Below are 17,500 nucleotides of genomic sequence, written 5' to 3' on the forward strand. Positions count from 1 at the left end.
AGTAGAGAAATATCCAGTTACAAGAGGAATTCTTACATATTCTGTGCTCTTTCCTGCAAGCAACACAACCCAGCAGCTCATGGATCCCAAGAGGGAGAAATATAATGGTTGGGAGACCTTGCGTTTCGGGATTTTTGGCGCCTTGATACTCGCTCCGTCGTTATATTGCTGGGTTCGATTGGCCAACGTGATAGTCAAGGGATCCACCCTCAAACATGCTGTGATTAAGGTAAAAGCCTTGTAAAATAAAAGTAATCCGTACTAGTGAAAGAAGAAGAAAAATATAGATAAGTACTATGGAAGATAATATCTTGCTCATTCTTTAAACTAGTTATGAATAAAATATCATTGAGATATTAGCAATTTCAATATTCTCTTTTTGATAAGAATCAGTATCCTCAAGATCAGTGATCAGTGTAAGGCTACCACATCTTATATGTATAAATATTCCAAATAGTTTTGTTAGAAAATACTACCACTTTTATTGTGTTGTAAGAGAGTCCAAAGAGATCAGCCCTTTAATTAATATACTGTATCATTTCCAGGCATATATTGAGCAGTTCACTTGGGCTCCATTTGCATACACAGAATTCTACTTATGCATTAACCTCATGGAGAGAAAAACCTTAGACGAGTGTTTGCACGAATGTCGTACAAAGATACCTCCGACATGGAAGGTTAGTTCTGAAGGTTGTCTTTTGTAAAATATTTATCCTAAAGGTTGTCTTTTATAAGATATTTATTCCAAAGGTCGTCTTTTGTAAAATATGTTAGTGTAGTGATATAGTGAATATATAGCAAAGGTACATGGATATGTTTTGGTTGATCTGTCATCAGTAGGCATAGCACGTAATCTGTACATTAATATTGATATTGTTAATTTAGTGTTGCTTTTGCTGTTTTCATCTCTAATGATTTATGATTGTGTGTATTACCCATATAAGAAGAAGAGAGCATAAAGATTTAGATTGATATATCTTTAATATTACAAATAATCTTCCAGATTGGATTTTGTGTGTGGCCTGTGATTCAGACGGTGAACTTCTGGATTATCCCTCTAAAGCACAGAGTCTCATTTGTCGGTTTCTTTTCTTACGTGTGGAATACATTTCTTTCGTATATGCATCACTGCAAGATGGGAGACAGTGATGGTAGCAAGGTTGGTAAAATGCCATAGTTGATATTTAGAATTTTAATGATAATTTTATTTTGATCAAGATTATGAATTCAAACAGTTCTTTATTGATAATGACAAAACTTAGTCAGAATTAAATAGAATATTTAAAATACCTTGACTGACTGAACTCAGAAGAAGAAGATTTGTTGCTAAAACTGTGGTTTAAGCTGCAATGGGCTCAGAACATATATTTTTGGTTATTTATTATTTTTGTATAGTACCATTAATTTTTGATAAACTGAATACTCTGTTTCATGTGCTTCCAGAAAAAAAACATGTGTACAAACTAGAGAATAGATAGTCATTATGATTCATTTTTGTAGGAAGGTTCACTAAAAACAGATTGTTGATATATTTCATTATAGAAATGATAGTCCTTCATGATATATTGATAGTGTTTGATATGAGATGACTATATATATACATAAGTCAGGGCCTGAAAAAATATCTACTTATGAATGTAATGAAATGGGAAGAAAACTTTAGCATTAGAAGGTGAATTCTTGGTCAGGAAAGTCCTTGCTTAACTCATTGGTCGCAGTTTTGATGAAATATTTATGCAGTAGGATGGCTGGTTTACATTGTCTGGCACGGTGCCATCCGCGTCTACGACCGACTCTGCCTTTGCAGCAAATCATGCCATCCACTGCTAATGGGTTAAGACACTGATCTTGATTCATCTGTAAATGATGCAAATCAGTCTTTTTATATTTAAATGGTGCCTTATTATCTTAGAATTTCACTGGAATGCATATATTTTCAGGCCCTGATTTTAAATTTTTTTTTTATAAGCCTCATTCATGTAGGTTTATATAGGTTACCAGAGATTTTATTCAATATAGTATTTAATGGATATTAACAGATTAATTTATTAGAGAGATTATTATTTATATTTTTAATGGTATTTATATTATAATGACCTCAATGGATATGAGCATTTCAAGTGGCCTATATTTTGTGAATACAGTAGATGTATTTGTATATTTATGTAATTGTATAGTTAACAAGGTTGTGACACCTACTGCCATCAGGATATTTTTGTCTAGGAATGTTATTAATATATATGATTTTGTTCAATATTGATTTGTAAAGTTATTGTATCAAAATAAACTGGTGAAATTACAAAATGCAAAATTTTATTAATGTTTAATATGTCTGATTTACCTTGTAATTTTCAATATCTTATACAAATTGCAAGAGGACAATACTGTTAAGGCATAGAATTATGTGTGTGTGTTTTTTGTTCATTTCACAAACACTTTTTCAGAGATCTTTTAGAAATGTATTTTATATTAACAAAAGGAGAGGAAAGGTTTTGTTCAAAAAGATTCTACATTTTAGACAGGTATAATTGAAACAACATAGATTTTGTATTGTTTTAAACTTTTGTATTGTTAATTACACAACATTACAACTTAAGCTAATTAATATACAGATATTCAAATAGACATAAGGCACGTTTACATGGCTGTTATAGAATAGGAAGAAAAATGAATGGGAATATATATATCTGTGAGTCAAGAAAACTGACCATATATTCAAGAATATAATAATATTCTATAGTTCTATAATACATTTGGTAATGTATACTAGGATTACCTGCTTGTTGATGGTGTGCAATAGTGCTTTATTTACAGAGAAATCATTACACACCTTTTTTAATACATTGCCAAAGATGACACTGAATAAAAAGAAAAATACATAAATAATAATATAATTAAAATAACCACCATTTAACCTCATACTGTTTGGTTAATTACAACTAAAGAGCCAAGTAAAGGAAATACTTTGAAGTTCAGATCTCCAAAATAATTTATAAAAAAACAACAACACAATTTCCAATACTCATGTCACAAAGTCTCCCAAAATAAAGTAATATATTAACCTTAATAGTTAAATTAATGACAATGCTATGTACAAGATGAATTCAGTGTGAATACCTAAGTATAGCTCATGACTGGACTCTGCCAGCTGATTTTAACTCTCTGGTACATAGTAGGAAAGTACTGAGAAATCTGATAAGAAGACCACAATACTGCAGGGAGTTGAGAACAGAAACCCAGCAGCGTCTTGCAAAAGCCCCTTGGGTTTCCTGAGCATTATAACCATCTATATGATTTAGGCTACAGGTATATGCAGTTGCTTTTGAGTAATTGTATTTTGACCTTTGATGACCTGGTATGAGAGGCTGATAGTGGAAGTTGAAATGTATTTTGTAATAAACATTTTTATTTATGAGATTCTTCAAAGAGAATTGATTAAAAGAACTCTGGAGAGAGATTTTAAAAAGTACTTCATTTTGGTGTCTTTGTACTAAAAATCTGGATGTTGGATCTTGGAAACGGGAAATATATTCTCGGCATCTTTTACTTTTTGTCTTTACTAAATGATACCCATCTCTCGTAGATATTTTACTGTTATTAGAATTTTCAGAAGCAAAATATATTTTTGCTGCCTAACAATATATAGTAGTGAATTTAATGAAGCTAAAGCTAAAACTATAGTTCAGTATCACATAAGACTTTCATGTAACAGAAAAAATATAATAAAAATGTTCATTATATTCCAATTTTCATAAAAAAAAAAGAAAAAAGATATTGATCAGTTAACAAGGATGGATTCAGGAGACAACTCATATGGAATGAATTCTGCTTTTTCAAGGCTCTGAGAAAGAGTGTGTGTGTGTGTGTGTGTGTGTGTGTGTGTGTGTGTGTGTGTGTGTGTGTGTGTGTGTGTGTGTGTGTGTGTGTGTGTGTGTGTGTGTGTGTGTGTGTGTGTGTGTGTGTGTGTGTGTGTGTGTGTGTGTGTGTGTGTGTGTGTTTGTATATATTCATTTATATATATGATATTATATCATACCTTTCATTAAACAAATGCTCAAAAATATTTCAATGACAACAACCCTGTTACTTTCTCTTTACCACTCTCTGAATGTCTTAAAAGAAACATGCTTACTCCAATTTTAACAATATACTATGTATAAACTATCCATATGTAAATATATATAATGTAAATAGAGAAGAGATGTTTCTTTGCTCTGATACAAAAAAAAAATAATTCTCTCTTAAATTTTCATTGCACACAAGAAAGATATTTTTTGTCATCAAGAATATTAAATAAGCTCTGCAACAAGAACAGGTTCTCCTTGTGCATTCAGGGCAAGGCTGTGGGCTGTGTTATGCACCGAGCCATTTGGTTCTTCTGGTAGAGGACGATTGGCTATGTCAGGTGGCTGGAAGGTTGATCCGGTGAAAGATGTCCGCAGCTCGTGGTACTCTCCATTCTGATGGGCAGAAAAAACGGGATGTTATTTTATTTACTTATGAATTATTGGAGAATAAAGTCAAAGAATGAGGGTTCTTTTGCTGGCTTATTATAAACTTTTTTTTCAGTTATTTTCTAATGCTGTCTTATGAGACTTAAAAAGATTATAATCATTTTCTGGCTTCCTGTAGAATAATTGTACAGTTTGCTAATGTCTTAAACTGGGCAAGACTAAATTTAGTATGCATATCCTTTACTAATGAACTGCTCTGAGCCTGGGCTTGTCATTGCAAAATGTGTGTTTGCTATTATTTTCTAAAGTAATTATATAAAATGTGAGCTTGAATATAATATATTAGCACTTGGAATAAAAATTTAATTTCAACAATAGGAAAAAAGCAGTTGAGAGTGTTCCAAACCCTGTGAAACATACCAGTCGCAGAAGGGAAACAAAATATTAACCAATCTTTTTTAACCCTAAAAAAATGTAAAAGAAGATAAACTTGATCTTGATAAAAGTTAAAAGATATTATTCTTTGTAGTGTACTACTTGTTATATTATATACTCACACATGCTATAAACACTGACTATACATAAACGTATACAGCACCTGATGCAGAGGTGATCTAGGAGTTTCCACGCCAGGGACTCGAGGACCTTGGGCGGAGGGAGGGCGTCTAAGATGATCGAGAGTTGCATAATCATTGCTTTCCCCAGGATCCTCTCCAAGAGTTAGTGTCCCCTGTTGCAGTCCTCTTAGTTGCAGTGATCGCAGTGTACCTCCATGGGACTTTTGGATGGTGGCATATGTATTGCTTTGTGCATCCAACTGGAAAGTATTGCAAAAGCACGTTAGCATTGTGGAAAGCAACTATTAGTGTGTGTTAAATGTTAAATTGTTATATAAACCTTTATACATAATCTGCAATTACTGCACAATGTATTTGCCATGAAAAATAATGGTTGTTTTATTGCATAGTAATAGCTGGTTAGCAAAATTGTTTAATCTAATTGGTATGGTGCAAACAAGTGTTATGTAATGTGGTTACTTAATCCCTATCATTCATTAATCTCTTCATAATGACTTTGCAGCACAAACCTGCGATAAGTCTATGCTAGATCTTCGGTCAGGGGTCCATTCAGCATCTACGGTAACACTTGGGCCCTGGCCAGGAGGAGGAGCTCCGTTCACCTGGGTTGTGTCGAACTCACTCATGACCTGCATTGTCAGCTCCTGTTCTTCATACATTTTCAGTTTCCTGTAAAAAAATACATATTTATTGTAAGAAAGTGATTTCTTTTTATGAACTAATTTATCATGAATGTCATAACCTTCTTTTAAAGGTACAGCACAATTATATAAGCATAATGAATACCAAGGTTGGGGTAACTACTTACTGGTCAACCCACAATGGGTTTTCTGTTGTGTTTAATCCCAGATCTTCGTCAATATTACGCTTGATCAAATGCTCTGTTGATCTGCTCGAAGGTGTCATTACCCTAAAAAATAAAAAGCAAATTATAACAGTTTAGTTAGACATTTGTCAGGTAAGATAAGACAAGTCAATAAAGATATTTCTCTCCTTCCCCTCCATAACTACTGATCTAACTAGTAAGAACCATAAATGCATTCAAAATCTTCCCACAAATGATTCCAGTTCTCAATTTTTTTTAGAAAATAAAACAAAATTAATGAAACAAATTCTCACCAGTATCTGAGGCAGCAACAAACAACGATGAAGGAGATGAAGCCGATGAACAGAACGACCATGAGTGCTATGAGACCAGCTAGACGTGCGTCCACCTCATCCCTCTGGGCTTCCACTGATGCAGGCTGGGGAGGAAAATGAAGTCTTATTTTTATCTGTATTTTATGAATTCATTGCTACATTTTTCTTCCTCTCTTCTCTTATTTGCAACTTTTATATTCATTATGAATACAGATAAATATAAATCATCTGGATGATATACAGATGAATGCAAATTTATATTGTTCATGATGTGTTTTGAAATCAAATGTTTATTTTTTTCAATCAAAGACCAATAATACTTACAACCACATTTTCAATAAAGAAGGTTTCTGAATGATTCCTCAGCATTGCATAGCCAAGATCCAGACGTTGCAACACCACAGGGATTGGCATGACTTGGTCTGTTTGATTTACAACATGAACTAACATGTCCGTCCTGAAATAGAGTTTAGGTATTTACCCTTGACAAAATCAGATGGAATTTATATAACCAATTTATAATAATGTGTTACTAAAAATGAATAAGAGAATGTGTATTACTCCGGTTACTGTGTTTACCTTTGTCTGTTGACTGTGTTGTCGGAGTCTACATGGTATCTTATTTCATCAACTACAGCTGTTCCTTCACAAACCTGAAGATGTAATAAGTAAAATGAAATAGAAAATACAACATATGAAGGCATAGAAATACAGCTATACATAGAGTAGTAATTTAGTAGACAAATTTACAATGAAACTCATGAATAATGAAAGTAGACTAGGGCTCCTTAGATTTTTTCTTTCTTTTGGTTGCATCCTAATCATGATTAAATATCCAGTATTGTATTCACAGAGAAGAGACTCTTCCTATTTTACATTAAGGAGAGACTATTTTCTCAATCATTGTGTAATTGCACAAATGGGGAAAAAAGTCAAGAAAATGTTGCCTAGGACTCACCTCAGACAGAGTATTTGCAATTGCCTCCTGTTGACGCACGACCTCTTCAGGGGGCTGAGCGAGAACAACCCTGACAAGGTCCTCTCTCTCCCACACCCATATCTGATGACAAGTGCATTTTGTTTAAATGAACAAACATAGTATTGACATTGAATAACATCATAAAATGTTTTAATTTCAACCCTTTTGTTTCTCAAAGGGGTATATATGGAAAGAAGTGTTATTCATTATAATCATCATCATCAATTAATCAAAGAACTATTCCTCCCAAATCACCACATCACAAATAAAAAAAATATTCAAGTTAAAGAAAGAAAGAAAGAAAAAAAAATAATGCAAACACCCCTTACATTGACATTGCACTTCGCAATACGATGAGGAGGAGCCTCTTCTTTGGCCTGGATCTGTAAGAGGAACCGGTGGCGTCGATACTGTGACATGAGCGATGCTGTTGTCAACTTGCCGTCCTGGGTTACATTGAAAGGCGATGGAATGATGGAGCCAATAGATTTGATATCTCCTGCAAAGTAGATCAAAACGACATTAATACTCCTTTTTATTATCTTTAAGGGATAGACTATGTGATAAATATGCTAAACTGGAGGCTTTTCACAGATAAACATTTAACTAATTAAATCCTCTCTAGCACAATATCCGAAAGGATTACGTATACACATATATACACAGGAATATGATCAGATGCTCTTACCTGGTCTGAAGAGATTAGAAGCGCGAATGGAATAAGAGAGGGTGCCATTAAGTCCAGCATCTCCATCAACGGCGCCCACCATTCGAACAAATCGGTCTACCTCCGCTTCATAATTAACCCCTACGAGAAATCAGTTCCAGTTAGATTAACCAAGTCCATGTAATGCAATTCATGTTTATGAAAAATATAGTGAGAATAAGAGTATTATAAAAGGTGCCTATGACTGACCTGCATAATATACGTCCTTCAAGAATCGAGGAGGTGTGTCGTTTTCATCTTCGATATTGACAGTTACTATTGCCAGCGTTGGGTCGTCCTCATCATAGACAACCTCTTGATTCTGATCCCAAGTGAATATCGGGTCATTTGTGGCTTTTACAACTAATGTGTATTTGTCAAGTTGTTCTCGGTCGAGGACAGCATTGGTATACAAGTTGCCATGCAGTTTGTCCAGGTAGAAGCTCTCATGTGCATTGCCAGATACCAAATAATAGTAGATTTTAGCATTGATTCCAGCATCAGGATCCTTGGCACGAAGTTGGCCTGTTGAGAAATTGTGTATTAATTAATCTAAATTGTCTTGGACTTAATATAAGATAAATTCACAGGAAAGAGGGTTTTTCATGCAGTACCGTAAAGTCTCAAGTAATTTACCAATTAAAGTGTGTTTCGCTGTATTCTCAGCAACGCTAAAGTGATAAGCTTGTGGCATACTGCTTCTTGGGAAGACTGGACGGTTGTCATTCACATCTTCCAAAAGAACAGTCAAGAAACGAAGAGTTTCATACGATATTGGCGAACCCTGATCTTTGGCCACAAGAACGAGCTGTTGAAGGAAAAAATATCAGATTCAATCTCCTCTCAACACATCATTCATATATATAAAATGAAATAAAATATAATATAAATAAATAATATATATATAAAATAAAATAAAAGAAATGAAAAAAAAACGAGTTATGAAATCATAACAAAATATGACCCAACCACTACTCATATCTAACGGAAATTCAAATCATCAGTACTACATAACGGTTTTTTTGTTTTTGTTTACCTCGTATTTATTTTGTTCCTCTCTATCAAGAACAACTTTGGTGGACAGTGCACCTGTGACGGGGTCGAGGTGGAACTGCGCTGTATCTTGAATGTTTTCTTCACCGATGCGTAAATGGTAACGAACTTCTCCGTTGCTTCCCGTGTCTTTGTCCTCTGCTTCCACTATTAAGACCTCTTGAACTTCCGAACTCCAGTTCTAGAAAATCGGGTATTTCGGAGATTACTTAGGTGTCTAGATGGTAGGTTCGTTCGAACTTGACACACACACAATAGGTCCGAACACACATATAATTATATACTTGAGGAATGTTATATATAATATATATAATATAAATAAGGATATATGTACTCACGTACATGGATGCACCCTCATAGTCTCTCACACAAATAAATATATCCACACGCATATATATACATATATATATATACACACACCATTCATATACATATATACACACATATACATACATACACACATACACACACACACACACACACATATTTATATATATATATATATAAATATATATAACTATATATATATATATATATATATATATATATACATTATTTTATTGAAATAAAAAATATAGATTATTCATTCTTAAATCTGCCCTAATAGAAAAGAAGTGACCAACCTCCTTGACCATGACTGTCGTGTTTGGCAAAGCCGGAGAAATGAACTTGGGTTTGTATTGGTTCTGGGGAAGGACCGTAATCTCCACATTCGCAAAGTCACTGTATTCACCTGAAAAAAAAGTTCAGAATGAAATTAATTAATTTAAATTAATCAGTGATTATTATTATTATTATTATTATTATTTATTCATTTATCTTATTATTATTATTTTTTTAGATTATCCAATTATTGATCATTTAGAATATCTTTTGTAATGACTTTATGATACAAGGCATAAAGGAAATTGCGATTTAAAATGGTACTTTACCTGTTCCATTCATGTCTTTAGCTTCTATAGTGAGGTTGTAATTACTTGGTTTTGCTACGAGTGGCTGGGCTGGGTAGAGGATACCCATATCGGGGTCGAGGTAGAAAGAACCTGCAATATCATTTAATACAGTATAATCACCTCTTGAAAATTTCAATTCATTTGTTCAAACTTTCACATATAAACACCAGTATGCGACATACCCTGCCGTTAGAAGATCCAAACTAAATCAAAGGTATGGCAAATTAGGTAAGAACATAAGAGCATATGATATAAAAAAAAAGTTTTACCTTCCTCATTTCCTTGTGTGATCGTGTATCTAATATGAGCATTGATGCCTTGATCATTGTCATGGGCTGTGACCTGGACAATGGGTGCTGGAGGGTTAAGGGGTAAGTTCTCCACCACGCTGGCAGAGTAAGACTCCTGGCTGAAAGCTGGGGCGTGGTCGTTCACATCCGTTATGGAGATGTGCAACTGTAGAAAAAGAGAAGTGGATTGCAATGCCGATTTTTTTTTTTATAACTCTAGGATATTGATTCATGAAGGGAAGCATGAAAACAAGAGTTGGGATTAAAGAAGGAATCAAAATATACACTATCCAGTAACTGAGACTTTTCTATTAGACTATTCAGAAATAGTCCAGTGAAGAAAGGACATCCAGGCTACTCACCGGCACGGAGGACTGTCGACGGTGATTCTCAGAAGCCGAGTCTGTAGCTACGACTCGAAGCACAACAGCTGCCAGAGATTCCCGGTCTAATAATGCTCCATTTCGCACTGTTACTAGCCCTGTGCCGTCGATCGCAAAGTGCTCATGGTGATCGCCTAAAGTCAAGGAAATCATATTAGTTTCTAGGAGGAAATGCATTGTCCTTTATTGACTATACATGATTTTAAATAAATGTTAAATCTTAATCTCAGAGTCACATCTCTTGATAAGAGTTTGGATTTAATGTAATGATGGTACTTGAGGTTTCCCTGTCATTGACACGAATTATTAAATGGTGAAATTATTTTCATACTACGTAACTTCTGTTTCATGTTATTAAATCTAATTAAATAACTTTTCATTTGATATATCAATATCCCATTACCCTCCTGAAAACATGACAGTAACTAATCAAAACAATTCCATCAAAGGAATACAGAAGCTGACACAAAGCCCTGGTATTTTACTGTTAACTTCTGACATTTTCATCTTAAATACTTGAATGCTGAATGCTCATACTAAAGAGGGAAAGGCATACCGGCAAGAGAATAATTAACAACGCCGAAGTCCCCTTCATCGGCATCTGTTGCAGTGACGGTGATGACAGAAGTCCCTGGCGGAGAGTTCTCAGCCACATTGGCATCGTAAACTGGGGCACTGAAGGCTGGCTCCTCATCATTAATATTCTCGAGCTGAAAAGCGAAAAGGAAATATCCTGAATTCATAATGTTTGTGAATTCTATAGTTTTGAATTGTCTAAACTGCAATCTTTCATTTTACTGAATGTGATGTTTACTGAATGTGATGTCTCTGTAGTACATGACTATATATGACTTTTATGATTCAGGTAACGGAACAGATATCCATCTGAGATTCTGCAGTGTAAGTACTTACCTGTACTATCACCGTCGCTGTTGCAGATAATGTTGGAACACCAGTATCATGAGCTACAACTGTGAAGCTAAGTTGAGGCTGGGTTTCATAATCCAGTCGAGCTTTCACTGTTATAACACCAGTTGCATTGTCAAGACTGAAGTGTTCTGACGGCTCTGCCAGTGAATATCCTCCTACAGAGAAAAAAAAGTTCTTGAATTATGAGGTACTTTCTTCTAATTAAGAATAAAAGACAGAATTAATTTTCAAAATATGTTAGAGGATTCATTACTTTTGCCTTTGTGTGTCTATATTCCAAGAGACCAATACAACACACCTTAAAATACAACACATTAAGGTCCCTTCCTTACCTATATTAGAATCAATATCAGAGGCGGTGATGGTGGTTAGGAGGGAGCCTCTTGGTAGTTCCTCTGCTACCTTAACTTGAATGGTAGGTGAGTTTGGACTCCAGGGCGCGGGGAACACAGGTGGGAAATCATTCACATCAACGATAGTAATGACCAGATTACCGAGACCGACCTGGAAAATAAGTGAGGATCGATATTGTAATAAGAATGATGCTTGTTAAGTGATTCTTATTGTTGGGATTACTCTGAGTATCATATGTAAAAATTAACTGAACTTTACTTTAATTTGAGGTATACAATTCAGTACTTAATACAGTTCATAAAGCAATTGATTATTACAATACATACCAACTCAGTGATACATCATTTCTTACGTAAAAAAAAAAAATAATAATAAAAATGAATGAACGAATGTCTTGTCGTTTTGACATAATAGACAATTATCTATCTTTTAATAGTATGTTTTGACTGGCTTCCTTACCTGTGGTGGAATCGCAGAAGTGTCTGTCACAGTAACGGTTAATGTGACTTCTGTAGCCATTGTCCGGTCTAACTTCCCTGCTACTGTGACCATCCCGGATTTAGGATCGACAACAAACATTTCCTAAGGGAGGAGAGAAAAATATAAACTTCTATAACTGATATAGAGAAATTGCGATTATGAATATTTTGCATGTAGGAAATGAATGTGTAGCGTTTGGTTAGTTTTCTAAGAACATCGTTCTTTTATCAACTATTTAAGTAAGGAAAACAAATAAAATTAGGTCTGCTGGATGAGACTTGATATCAAACTCTGTGGTTCTCTTCTAATCGAAGTAAATCAGATCATGATTGGAATTTGGGCTTTGGTATAGAAAAAAAAAAAAAATGCAGTGAAGAAAAAAAAAACATAAATAAATAAATGATACAGTGACTCTTCTTCGTGATGATGATGATGATGATTATTATATATATATATATATATATTTTTTTTTTTTTCACTTTGAGGACAAATCAAAAATCGAAACTAACAGCCAAGGCATCTCTTGAAGGTCCTTCCACAGGTCTTCCATCGCCGTCTACTGCAGAGACTGGCAACTGAACGCCAAATATAAGTGCTCCCTCGCCAACAACATCCGGATCTTGCGCCGACAATGTGTAAAACATCGTCCCAGGTTGAACATCTTCAGATACCTGTCAAAGCAAAAAAAAAAAAAAAAAAAAAAAAAAAAAAAAAAAAAAAAAAAAAAAAAAAAAAAAAAGATTAGGTTTATATATGTATATATATATTTTTTATAACTATGGATTTTATTTATTTAATTTGATTCTGTCTATCCTATTAATGCAACGAAAAAGCATCCAAGACGTGGAGAATGATAACTTACAAGAAAAATATGAGAAGATATAATTATGATTGAATAACATATCTCTACACTAGTCATCCTTCCCATTCTGCTCACCACACCGCCATGGTCACAGGGAAGGTAAGCAAGTTTTATTATTATTATTATTATTATTATTATTATTATTATTATTATTTATTACCAACATATAACACAAACCTGTGTCCTCTGGGTGGTTGGGGTGAAATATGGGCTCTTGTCATTATTGTTGATAACGCTCACAGTCAAGGTCGTTGTAGATGTCAGGCGTGGTATTCCTGGCAATAAGAGGATAATTAATACCATGGAACAAAGTGTAGGTTAAAGGAAAATAATGATAATTCTGATAAATGTCTTTTTTTAGAATATGACTACACTGATAATGCGTCCTTTCCAAAGTCGAAGCTTCATAACAAGTCGTACTTAGATTTTTTTAGCCAACGTTTATTTTCTTCTAAATAATTAAAATCACCTAAGTCATAATTGCTGATTCTGACACTCAACTTTATACAAAGGGTAGCATATCAAAAGCCAAAAGCCAAACTAGAAATATATAATTCCTAAATACATAACAGACTGCCACTTGACAAAAGCCCAAAAATCAATTCAAGAAACGTATAGCAATACCTCCATCAGTTGCAACAATCTCAATGTCATAGCTCTCCCGCTTGTCATAATCGAGCTTCCTGGCAACACTTATGATTCCCGTGGCACCATCAATGGCAAAGTCATCGTAACCACCACGATGAATGCGGTAGGTTATCATTGCATTGGCTCCGGTATCCGCGTCGCTTGCCGATACCTGCTCTACGACACTTTCTGTAAGGACGAATAAGGAAATAGATAATTAAAAAGGAATGATATCAATTATCCATAAACTGGAAATTGTCATAGCCTGAAAAAAAAATCGTGTTCTTTAATTTAATTCAGTCTGGCATTTTGTAAAAATTCATACCAATCCCCTACTTTATGAAGAAAAGAAAAACAAACCAGATTTTAGTATCAGTTCCAAAGAACAGAAAATCTACTTTGTTTTGCCTTAATTGTTAAAATTACATCTTCATTATATCTTAATTCTAATTATATCTTAATTTTTTAAATTATATCTTAATTTTTAAAATTATATCTTCAATTTTAAAATTATATCTTCAATTTTAAAATTATATCTTAATTTTTTAAATTATATCTTAATTTTTAAAATCATATCTTAATTTCTTTGTTTTGCCTTCCCTGTGAGACTCCTTCTCGGGTCCTCTTTTTAACCACTTACCGATTGGCGCATTTTCTTGCACCGCCGCCAAATAAGGATTCTTGCTGAAGATTGGTCTGTTGTTGTTGGCATCCCTGACTGAGACCCGGACATTGGCAGTATGCGAACCCTCTCCATCGTTGGCCTAAAGTTGAAGATCAATTAGTAAATAGATAGATGTGTAAGAGCAGTGGTATGTCCTTTCTGAGTTAACCTTGTTAGTGTCATTATCAATATGGTAGCCATGGCATTGCAAGCTAAATATTATATTGGAACTGGGATAATTATGGAAATACTTCCTTCTATAGGGAATTAACTGCTCATTTGTGTAGATAACAGATAGTTATTCGCTCGCTCTCTCTCTCACTCACTCACTCACTCACTCACTCTCTCTCTCTCTCTCTGTTTCTCTCTCTCTCTCTGTATCAAGATTAAAAGAGAGAGAGAACAAAAAAAACACATCTTTCGCCGCACCAAATACCCTCAAATCATCAAACGCCCCTCTAATTACACCAAGGGCACATTTCCTCACCTCCACCGTGAGAATGATATAATCCGACTGCAGATTCGAAATATCCAATCCGGATTCGTTGGCCACACGGACGCGCCCCGAGTTCTGGTCGATGGTGAAGAGGCCATCGGGGTCACCGCCCACCAGGCTGTACACCACGCGGGAAGTAGCGTCTGGGTCTTCGGCCTGAGGGCATGGTTGCGTTGGAGGTCAATATGGGGTAAGGTTGGCGATTGCGTATGGTCGGGTGGTTGGTTTGTTTTGAATTCGTGGGGAATATAAGGTATCTTGATGATCTTTATCAAGACAGCGTGTCAGATGGTAGTTATGAAGTCGGGAAGTTGCCTAAGATATCGTGCTAATTATTTATCAACGTAGTGAAGAATACTATTAAATATTTGTCATGAATTTACAAAAATAAAGAAAAAATAAGTGTCTCTCTTTCTCAAGACACAATCACAAATGTTCTGAAATCACAACTCCACCCAAACGATCTATCTCTCTCAATCCCCTATAATCACGCCCACGAAGAATCAATCACCTGCACAAAAAGGGGCGGGTCGAAGTCCGGCGCGCCTTCGTCAATGACCGCACGGTACTGCTGGCGGGTGAACTTGGGCGGGTTGTCGTTGCTGTCCGCTAGCGTCACTCGCACCGGAACGACCGTCGTGTGTCCCGAACCCCCTGCATCTGTCGCCTGGGGGGGGGGGGGCATTAGAATCATGGTTGAGATCATTGTGAATATGAATGGAATCATGGTTGAGATCATTGTGAATATGAATGGAATCATGGTGAGATAATTGTGAATATGAATGGAATCATGGTGAGATAATTGTGAATATGAATGGAATCATGGTGAGATAATTGTGAATATGAATGGAATCATGGTGAGATAATTGTGAATATGAATGGAATCATGGTGAGATAATTGTGAATATGAATGGAATCATGGTGAGATAATTGTGAATATGAATGGAATCATGGTGAGATGATTGTGAATATGAATGGAATCATGGTGAGATGATTGTGAATATGAATGGAATCATGGCGAGATAATTGTGAATATGAATGGAATCATGGCGAGATAATTGTGAATATGAATGGAATCATGGCGAGATAATTGTGAATATGAATGGAATCATGGCGAGATAATTGTGAATATGAATGGAATCATGGCGAGATAATTGTGAATGTGAATGGAATCATGGTGAGATAATTGTGAATATGAATGGAATCATGGCGAGATAATTGTGAATATGAATGGAATCATGGCGAGATAATTGTGAATATGAATGGAATCATGGCGAGATAATTGTGAATATGAATGGAATCATGGTGAGATGATTGTGAATATGAATGGAATCATGGTGAGATAATTGTGAATGTGAATGGAATCATGGTGAGATAATTGTGAATATGGAGATATCAGCTCCATTTTTTCCAAAGTCTCTGGCTCTTTTGTGAGTTCAGTGACGAACGAGTTGGTCAGCCACGGATAGGTTGACACTGAAAGTTTACCTGGAACGACAAGAAGTAGGTGGGTCGCTCTTCGAAGTCCAGGCAGTTCCCGTGGCCAGGGGTGTCGCAGAATGCCACTGTGATCACTCCTGAGGTAGCATCGACCTCAAACCTGGCGGAAAACGATTGATGTACATGAATTAGTTGGAAAAAAAGTCCTTTGACAGAAAAAAAAACAATTTCGAAAAATTCCTGACATCTTATTATCTGGAAAACAATTTCGAAAATTTCCTGACATATTATCTGGAAATCAAACGTAAGTCAAGGAGTAATGAAATCAGACTTAAGTCCTTCCCAAAATCTCTTGTACACACGTAACCGAGTCTGCCTTTCATCCCACTTACTTCTCCGCGCCGTTCCCGAAGAGCGAATACTTGATACCGTCAGCGCCGAACTGCCCCGTGTCTCGGTCGGAGGCGACGATGGTGGTGACGACGGTGCCCGGGGAGGCTGTCTCGGAGACGACGGCCGTGTAAGCCTCCTGGTCGAACTTGGGCGGGTTGTCGTTGGTGTCTGTGACGGAGACCACGACGGTCGCGGTGGAAGACAATCGCGGGTTCGTCAGCGTTTCCTCGGCGACAATCTGTCAATCAGTTGAAGATTTCTCATGTAAGAAAATATCACCAAAGGGAGTTGAAAAAAGGGTTCGCCAAAAGCTAATTCCATGTAGCAAGGGAAAGGATATTAGGGGAATAATTTAGGGGAAAAAAATGCCCCCGATCCTTCCTTCTTACCTGAAGGAGGAACTTCCTTTGATTCGGGTTCTCGAAGTCTAAGGGCCCCCGAGCGACCCTGATACTGACGGAGGACGAGCCAGAGGCCACCTGGGGCTCCACGCTGAAGATCCCCGAAGAATCCACGAGACGCAGACTGAACACGGAGTTGGATCCCTGCGTGTTCAAAAGGAAATGGTAATCAATGTCCTATCACTTCTGGTGATCAATGTCCGATCACTTCTGGTAATCAATGTCCTATCACTTCTGGTAATCAATGTCCTATCACTTCTGGTAATCAATGTCCTATCACTTCTGGTAATCAATGTCCTATCACTTCTGGTAATCAA

The 17,500-nt window shown here is 35.8% G+C and overlaps 2 protein-coding genes across 3 annotated transcripts in view; one reads left to right on the forward strand and one right to left on the reverse strand.

Moving 5' to 3' along the window:
• The window catches only part of LOC122252442 (uncharacterized), a 2,366-nt gene extending 62 nt beyond the window's left edge, over positions 1-2,304 (forward strand). The window contains exons 1-3 of the mRNA XM_043014957.2: positions 1-229; positions 546-677; positions 1,004-2,304. The exon at positions 1-229 is cut by the window's left edge and continues 62 nt beyond it. Of these exons, the coding sequence (XP_042870891.2) occupies positions 1-229; positions 546-677; positions 1,004-1,177 (535 nt within the window). The 3' untranslated portion in view covers positions 1,178-2,304. The remainder of the gene's footprint in view (positions 230-545; positions 678-1,003) is intronic.
• A 239-nt stretch (positions 2,305-2,543) lies between these two features.
• Cad87A (cadherin 87A) overlaps positions 2,544-17,500 on the reverse strand; it is a 58,446-nt gene continuing 43,489 nt past the window's right edge. For both annotated transcript variants that reach the window (XM_043014954.2, XM_043014953.2), the window contains exons 10-39: positions 17,172-17,327; positions 16,782-17,020; positions 16,438-16,549; positions 15,461-15,616; positions 14,941-15,105; positions 14,430-14,553; positions 13,787-13,978; positions 13,340-13,437; positions 12,810-12,971; positions 12,280-12,402; positions 11,799-11,970; positions 11,449-11,621; positions 11,093-11,246; positions 10,516-10,670; positions 10,133-10,319; positions 9,843-9,953; positions 9,534-9,643; positions 8,894-9,091; positions 8,494-8,665; positions 8,068-8,382; positions 7,840-7,959; positions 7,481-7,650; positions 7,131-7,232; positions 6,752-6,825; positions 6,497-6,629; positions 6,152-6,276; positions 5,841-5,942; positions 5,542-5,701; positions 5,053-5,271; positions 2,544-4,460 (exon numbers count right to left, since the gene is read on the reverse strand). In XM_043014954.2, the coding sequence (XP_042870888.1) occupies positions 4,290-4,460; positions 5,053-5,271; positions 5,542-5,701; positions 5,841-5,942; positions 6,152-6,276; positions 6,497-6,629; positions 6,752-6,825; positions 7,131-7,232; positions 7,481-7,650; positions 7,840-7,959; positions 8,068-8,382; positions 8,494-8,665; positions 8,894-9,091; positions 9,534-9,643; positions 9,843-9,953; positions 10,133-10,319; positions 10,516-10,670; positions 11,093-11,246; positions 11,449-11,621; positions 11,799-11,970; positions 12,280-12,402; positions 12,810-12,971; positions 13,340-13,437; positions 13,787-13,978; positions 14,430-14,553; positions 14,941-15,105; positions 15,461-15,616; positions 16,438-16,549; positions 16,782-17,020; positions 17,172-17,327 (4,650 nt within the window). In that variant the 3' untranslated portion in view covers positions 2,544-4,289. The remainder of the gene's footprint in view (positions 4,461-5,052; positions 5,272-5,541; positions 5,702-5,840; positions 5,943-6,151; positions 6,277-6,496; positions 6,630-6,751; positions 6,826-7,130; positions 7,233-7,480; positions 7,651-7,839; positions 7,960-8,067; positions 8,383-8,493; positions 8,666-8,893; positions 9,092-9,533; positions 9,644-9,842; positions 9,954-10,132; positions 10,320-10,515; positions 10,671-11,092; positions 11,247-11,448; positions 11,622-11,798; positions 11,971-12,279; positions 12,403-12,809; positions 12,972-13,339; positions 13,438-13,786; positions 13,979-14,429; positions 14,554-14,940; positions 15,106-15,460; positions 15,617-16,437; positions 16,550-16,781; positions 17,021-17,171; positions 17,328-17,500) is intronic.

Source organism: Penaeus japonicus, unplaced genomic scaffold, assembly GCF_977035675.1.
Source record: "Penaeus japonicus unplaced genomic scaffold, GWHDUDI00000001_assembly GWHDUDI00000008, whole genome shotgun sequence".
Classification (NCBI taxonomy): Eukaryota; Metazoa; Arthropoda; class Malacostraca; order Decapoda; family Penaeidae; genus Penaeus; species Penaeus japonicus.